This window comes from Mercenaria mercenaria, chromosome 1 (assembly GCF_021730395.1).
Source record: "Mercenaria mercenaria strain notata chromosome 1, MADL_Memer_1, whole genome shotgun sequence".
NCBI classification, from domain to species: Eukaryota; Metazoa; Mollusca; class Bivalvia; order Venerida; family Veneridae; genus Mercenaria; species Mercenaria mercenaria.
This window is the reverse complement of record NC_069361.1, coordinates 12675082-12682721: the sequence shown is the minus strand read 5'-3', so window position 1 is coordinate 12682721 and position 7640 is coordinate 12675082. Positions and strand designations below refer to the sequence as shown.

The window sequence follows — 7640 nt, the reverse complement described above, 5'->3', positions numbered from 1 at the left end:
ATGTTGCCGCTGTTGTCCACACTGCAGGAGTTGGCTTTGCCAATGTTTATGCTTGTCATTATATGTTTTGTTTACATCAAATTTGCGTCTGTTAACAGATTGATAAAAGTTAGCAGCAAACAGAATGTGTTATTTGTAACTGCTCACCCCGACGATGAATGTATGTTTTTTGCTCCAACCATTCTCTCCTTGCTTCGTGAAGGACACAATATATATCTAGTGTGCCTGTCTAAAGGTGACTTCTACAACGAAGGGGAGGTACGGAAAAAAGAACTTTTAGCGAGTTGTTCAAAACTTGGAATCATGCCAAATCATGTGACAATCGTAGATGATGAGAGGTTTAAAGATGGACCAGAAACCAACTGGGACATTGACAGTCTAGGAGACAGGATTATGTCAGTTATTAAACGAGTGAATGCAGAAAGTGTTATTACTTTTGATAGTTTGGGCGTTAGTGGACATTCCAACCATATAGCAATATCGCAGGCAGTAGAGAAACTTCATATGGGTAAACAGCTTGCAAACGTGTCAGTATTTATGTTACATAGTTCAAACATTGTTAGGAAATATATCGCCTTTCTAGATATACCAGTGAGCAGCTTGTTTTATTTAACAACATTTGTAAGTTTGCCTAGCGAGATTGTCAAGTCATGGAGAGCTATGTCAGCACATCAGAGCCAAATGTTGTGGTTCAGGAAATTGTACATTGTTTTTTCACGTTACATGTATGTTAATACATTGACAGAGTTGAGATAAGTTGTGATTTCCAAATGCTCGAGGATAGATGGGGGAAACCTGTATAGTATAAAGCACCTATTAAAATTATCAGAGGCTGAAAAGAATGGATTGTAACAAATAAATATACATGGTTTTGAATAGTGTTTCATATTCATAAACTATAGATTTAAAATTTGATAAGAATTTTAATGTTCTAAATTTTGAACTTCAGACACGAATCAAAGTATGTAATACAGAACTCCTATATGTACCTCAAGCTTTCTGAGATTGAAATGTAGAAGGTCCAGTAAAAAGGGGAGACGATTTATGGCAGTTAACTTTATTGTTCTTGTTCTCAGGTTGTTCTTCTTGTTTTTCATTCCTCCAGATGTTTTTATGCGGAATGTTTGCTTGAAGTATGAATGCTTTTTTGCTTTCATAAAAGTAAAAAGATTATTTTTAGCTCACCTGTCACAAAGTGACAAGGTGAGCTTTTGTGATCGCGTGGCGTCCGTCGTCCGTGGCATCCGTCTGTGCGTAAACTTTTTGCTTGTGACCACTCTAGAGGTCACATTTTTCGTGGGATCTTTATGAAAATTGGTCAGAATGTTCACTTTGATGATATCTAGGTCAGTTTTCAAACTGGGTCATGTGCGGTCAAAAACTAGGTCAGTAGATCTAAAAATAGAAAAACCTTGTGACCTCTCTAGAAGCCATATTTTTCATGAGATCTTCATGAAAATTGGTCAGAATGTTCACCTTGATGATATCTAGGTCAAGTTCGAAACTTGGTTACGTGGGGTCAAAAACTAGGTCAGTAGGTCTAAAAATAGAAAAAACTTGTGACCTCTCTAGAGACCATATTTCTCAATGGATCTTCATGAAAATTGGTCAGAATGTTCATCTTGATGATATCTAGGTCAAGTTTGAAACTGGGTCATGTGGGTTCAAAAACTAGGTCAGTAGATCTAAAAATAGAAAAACCTTGTGACCTCTCTAGAGGCCATATTTTTCAAGAGATCTTCATGAATATTGGTCAGAATGTTCATCCTGATAATATCTAGGTCAAGTTCGAAACTGGTTGACGTGGGGTCAAAAACTAGGTCAGTAGGTCTAAAAATAGAAAAACCTTGTGACTTCTCTAGAGGCCATATTTCTCAATGGATCTTCATGAAAATTGGTCAGAATATTCATCTTGATGATATCTAGGTCAAGTTCGAAAGTGGGTCACGTGGGGTCAAAAACTAGGTCAGTAGGTCTAAAAATAGAAAAACTTTGTGACCTCTCTAGAGGCCATATTTTTCAAGAGATCTTCATGAATATTAGTGAGAATGTTCACCTTGATGATATCTAGGTCAAGTTCGAAACTGGGTCACGTGGGGTCAAAAACTAGGTCAGTAGGTCTAAAAATAGAAAAACCATGTGACCTCTCTAGAGGCCATATTTCTCAATGGATCTTCATAAAAATTGGTCAGAATGTTCACCTTGATGACATCTAGATCAAGATTGAAACTGAGTCATGTGCAGTCAAAAACTAGGTCAGTAGGTCTGAAAATAGAAAACATTTTGTGACCTCTCTAGAGGCCATATTTTTCATGGGATCTTTATGAAAATTGGTCAGAATGTTCAGCTTGATGATATCTAGGTCAAGTTCGAAACTGGGTCACGTGCGGTCAATAACTAGGTCAGTAGATTTAAAAATAGAAAAACCTTGTGACCTCTTTAGAGGCCATATTTTTCAAGAGATCTTCGTGAAAATTGGTCCGAATGTTCATCTTGATGATATCTAGGTCAAGTTCGAAACTGGGTCACGTGCGGTCAAAAACTAGGTCAGTAGGTCTAAAAATAGAAAAATCTTTTGATGTCTCTAGAGGCCATCTTTCTCAATGGATCTTCATGAAAATTAATGAGAATGTTCAGCTTGATGATATCTAGGTCAGATTCGTAACTGGGTCATGTGAGGTCAAAAACTAGGTCAGTAGGTGAAAAATAGAAAAACCTTGTGACCTCTCTAGAGGCCATATTTTTCACGAGATCTTCATGAAAATTGGTGAGAATGTTCACCTTGATGATATCTAGGTCAACTTCAAAAGTGGGTCACGTGCCTTCAAAAACTAGGTCATTAGGTCAGATAATAGAAAAACCTTGTGACCTCTCTAGAGGTCATATTTTTCAATGGATCTTCATAAAAATTGGTCAGAATTTTTTATCTTAATGATATCTAGGTCACATATGCTCAAAAACTAGGTCACTATGTCAAATAATAGAAATAACGACATCATACTCAGTTCAACACTGGGTCATGTGGGGATAGGTGAGCGATTCAGGACCTTCATTGTCCTCTTGTATTTAAGAAGTTACAGGTAATTAATTAAAATAGAGTACCAGATAACATTCCAAACAATTTCAGTGTCTGTTTTAAATTTCTTAGTTGTTAAAACAGTATTTTAAGTGTTTGTGTTATTGTTCAGTTGATATGACTTTATAAACTTCCCATTGAGATGAGGTATTTGTAATGCAGAAAATTTATATAAGCAGAAGTATTACATATACTAGTAAGTTGTTAATACAGCAAGTTATTAACAAATAATTCATGGCAACCTGTTGATGTCCAAACACAAGTTTACGGACTATGCAGTGAGGTCAAACATTTTTGTTCTTTGACTGCATAAAGACCTATTAGCATGTATTATTTATTGTATATACGGAATAGAGTTCTTTTAAAGGGAATTTTAAAAAAGAAGGTAAAATGGTATTTCCTTAAATGATGTAGAGGTAAAACATTGCAGGTCAAAGTTAAACATATAACACATTGATAAAGATGTAAATATGCAAATGAGATCAGATATTTTCTTACTAATTTAATGAAATATGTAAAAACTGATTGACGAGATATACCTGTGAACCGACTCTTAAGATTTGAAGGGAAATTATTATATTTTTAAAGGCATTCAGTATAAAAAATCATTTACTGATAACGTCATTATTTTTTCAGTTTGGAAGTAAAGGTTATGGAAATTTAGTATGCTAATTAGTGAATGCATTTTTTTCTTGTTTATAATTAATTCCTTGCAGATAATGTTGTTAGTCTGTTGGCTTTGGGTTCTTGTTTGTTTGTCAAATACTTGTTAACTGATGCAGCAGTGATTCTAGATTTTGACATTTCTTTTGTAATAAATGCTAAAGAATAGACACATTCTGTGTTCTTTACATCTCCAATATTGAATATTTTGAAATCCTTACCTGTCACTGTACTTAAGTAATATATGCTAAAATTGTTCAGCCAATCATCAAATATCTCACTACTACAAAAATGCTTCATGAATGCTTCATGAATGAGTATCTTACATGTTTGTTGAAAATAGCAATTGTCAGTTTTGACACCTCAGTCAATATGTGATCAAGATCTCTGTGTCAACTGACTTAAGATTAATGTTAGCTGTCTCTCACCTCTGTTTTGAGCAAATTAGCTTAGTTAAAGTGAAATCAGAGATTGATGCTGGTCATCCTCGTCAAATTATCTGTGTGACAACTGACCTTGTATCAAAGTTGGTTATCATCCACCTCTTGTTTCATGAAATGTTTTAAGCTCTCCTGAGCACAGAATGCTCATGGTGAGCTTTTAGCATTGTTGGATGTCTGTTGTCTGTCTGTCCTTTGTCAGTCGTCCACAGCATCTCGTAAACTACCAAGCCAATTTCAATCAAACTTCACAGGAATGTTCCTTGGATGGTCTCTTTCTAGATTCCTTCAAATCTAGGTTATCGAAATAGAATTCTGGTTGTCATGGCAACCAAAAGTTCTGCACTAGCTCTGGCATTCGAAGCAGAACATTACAACCATATTACAGACCAAGTTTAATGAAGATCCATCAATTTGTTCATGAGAAGAAGTCATTTAAGGTTTTCTATTTTTGTTTAGCTCTAGTGGCCACTAAAAGCGGCTAAATGCACCCATTTAAATTTGGGAGAGGACCTTACAGTGATGCTACAGGCCAAGTCTGACGATTGTCTAACCAGCAATTCATCAGAAGTGATTTAAAGGCTTCTTACTATTTTTAGCTCGTACTTCGTACAGTATATGGAGAGCTGTCCTACTCAACCGGGCGTTGGCGTCCTTCCGCGTCCCCACCTTAGTTAAAAAAAATTTACGCTTTCTCTTTTTTCTCCTTATCTCTGTAATTACTTGATGGATTTGTTTCAAACTTAAAATAGTTATTCCTCATCATCACCCACATCATATGGCACAAGGGCCATAACTCTCACTTCAATATTTCATGAATTATCCCCCCTTTTTACTTAGAATTTCATGTTAGTTTTGATGCACTTTCACTCTATCTTGATTATTACTAAATGGATTTGATTCAGACTGAAAGTAGTTGTTCCGCATCATCTCCAACATCATATGACATAAGGTCCATAACTCTGGTACCAATATTTAATGAATTATCCCCCACTTTTACATAGAATTTCAGGTTAAAGTTTTGATGCACTTCCACTCTATCTCAGTTATTATGTCTCCCCACACTGGGGGAGACATATTGTTTTTGCCCTGCATCCTTCCGTACATCACACTTCATTTACGATCAATAACTAGAGAACCATTTGACCTATAACCTTTCAACTTCATAGGGTGGCAGGGCTAATGGAGATAGATGACCCCTATTGTTTTTGGGGCCACTACATCAAAGGTCAATAACTTGAGAATCACTTGACCCAGAATGTTGAAACTTCATAGGATGATTGATCATGCACAGTAGATGACCCCTATTAATTTTGGGGTTACTCTGTTAAAGGTCAAGGTCACAGGGGCCTGAACATGGAAAACCATTTCCGATCAATAACTTGAGAACCACTTGACCCAGGATGTTAAGATTGTTCATGCAGAGTAAATGACCCCTATTGATTTTGGGGTTACTCCATCAAAAGATCAAGGTCACAGTGGCCTGAACATGGAAAACCATTTCCGATCAATAACATGAGTACTACTTGACCCAGGATGTTGAAACTTCATAGGATGATTGGTCATGCAGAGTAGACGACCCCTATCGATTTTGGGATAACTCTATCAGAGATCAAGGTCACAGTGGCCCTAACGTGGAAAACCATTTCCAGTAAGTAACTTGAGAACCACCTGACCCAGAATGTTGAAACTTCATAGGATGATTGGACATGCAGGGTAAATGACCCCTATTGATTTTAGGGTCGCTCTGTTAAAGGTCAAGGTCACAGGGCTTGAATATGGAAAACCATTTCCGATCAATAACTAGATAACCGCTTGACCCAGAATGTTGAAACTTCATAATATGATTGGACATGCAGAGCAGATGACCCCTATTGATCTTGGGATCACTCTATTAAAGGTCAAGGTCACAGGGGCACGAACATGGAAAACCACTTCCAGTCAGTAACTTGAGAACCACCTGACCCAGGATGTTGAAACTTCATAGGATGATTGAACATGGAGAGTAGATGACCCCTATTGATTTTGAGATCACTCTATTGAAGGTTAAGGTTGCAGCGGACAGAACATGGAAATCCAGTCAATAACTTGAAAACCATTTGACCTAGAACCTTCAAACTTCATAGGGTGATAGGACTTACAGAGTAGATGACCCCTTTTATTTTTTGGGTCACTCCATGAAAGGTCAAGGTCACAGGGGCTGAACATCGAAAACGCTTTCCAGTCAGTTACTTGAGAACCACTTGACCCAGAATGTTATGCCCCCTTTTTGCTTAGAATTATACTTATTTAGTGTTTTGATGCACTTTATCTTTATCTCTCGTATAACTTAATATTTTTGACTCAGACTCAAGCTATTGTGCAATATCTTCATCCACCATTGGAGTCATTAAATACTCAAGTGACAGCTCCAGGTTCCTCAGATGTGCCCCGATTCACTATCCAGCATCGAAATAGTCGAGCGCTGTCTCCTGTGACGGCTCTTATTAACTTTAGCAGCCCCTAAAAGTGCAAAACACAACCACCGAAAAAATATGAGAGAGGAACTTATAATGCTGCTACGAACACGTTTCATGAAGATCCATCAACGGTTCACGAGAAGATGTCATTTAAAGGTATTTCTATTTTTAGCTATTGTCCCCTAAAAGGGGCCAAGCATCCCCATTTGAACAAAACTGGGAGAAGACCTGGAATGATGCTGCAGACCAAGTTTGATGAAGATCTATCCAGTGGTTCATCAGAAGAAATTGTTTAAAGGTATTTCTATTTTAGCTTGAGCGGCCCTTAAGATGGGCCATTGTGTCCCCATTGAAACAAAAACAAATTTGGGTGAAGACCTTATAAAAATGTCCCAAACCAGGTTTTATGAAGACCCATCAAGCAGATCATAATAAGAATTTTTTCCCCATATTTAGCTCATCTGATTTTTAAAAAAAAAAATGAGTTATTGTCATCTCTTGATCAGCGCCGGCGTTGGCATTGGCGTTGCCTGGTTAAGTGTTATGTTTAGGTCAGCTTTTCTCCTAAACTATCGAAGCTATTGTTTTAAAACTTGCAACACTTGTTCACCATTAATAGCTGACTGTACAGCAAGAAACGTAACCCCATCCTCCTTTTTGCAAGAATTATGGCCCCTTTTGGACTAAGAAAATATCAGATTTCTTGATTAAGTTTTATGTTTAGGTCAGCTTTTCTCCTAAACTATCAAAGCAATTGCTTTAAAACTTGCAACACTTGTTCACCATCAAAAGCTGACTCTGTACAGCAAGAAACATAACTCCATCCTGCTTTTTGCAAGAATTATGGCCCCTTTTGGACTTAGAAAATAGCAGATTTCTTGGTTAAGTTTTGCATTTAGGTCAACTTTTCTCTTTCAACGGTCAAAGCTATTGCTTTAAAACTTGGGAGCAGTTATTTGCCATTAAAAGCTGACTGCACAGCAAGTACCTTAACCCTACATT

At 37.0% G+C, this 7640-nt stretch overlaps 1 protein-coding gene across 1 annotated transcript; it reads left to right on the top strand.

Annotated features, from left to right (window-relative positions):
* LOC123544956 (N-acetylglucosaminyl-phosphatidylinositol de-N-acetylase-like) lies at window positions 1-3907 on the top strand. Its single transcript, XM_045331136.2, has one exon. The coding sequence runs from the start codon at window positions 1-3 to the stop codon at window positions 754-756; it is 756 nt and encodes a 251-aa protein (XP_045187071.2). The 3' UTR covers window positions 757-3907.
* Window positions 3908-7640: the final 3733 nt, after the last annotated feature.

Coding starts and splice junctions, on each gene's coding strand:
- LOC123544956 (XM_045331136.2), top strand. CDS start 1: ATGTTGCCGCTGTTGTCCACACTGCAGGAGTTGGCTTTGCCAATGTTT.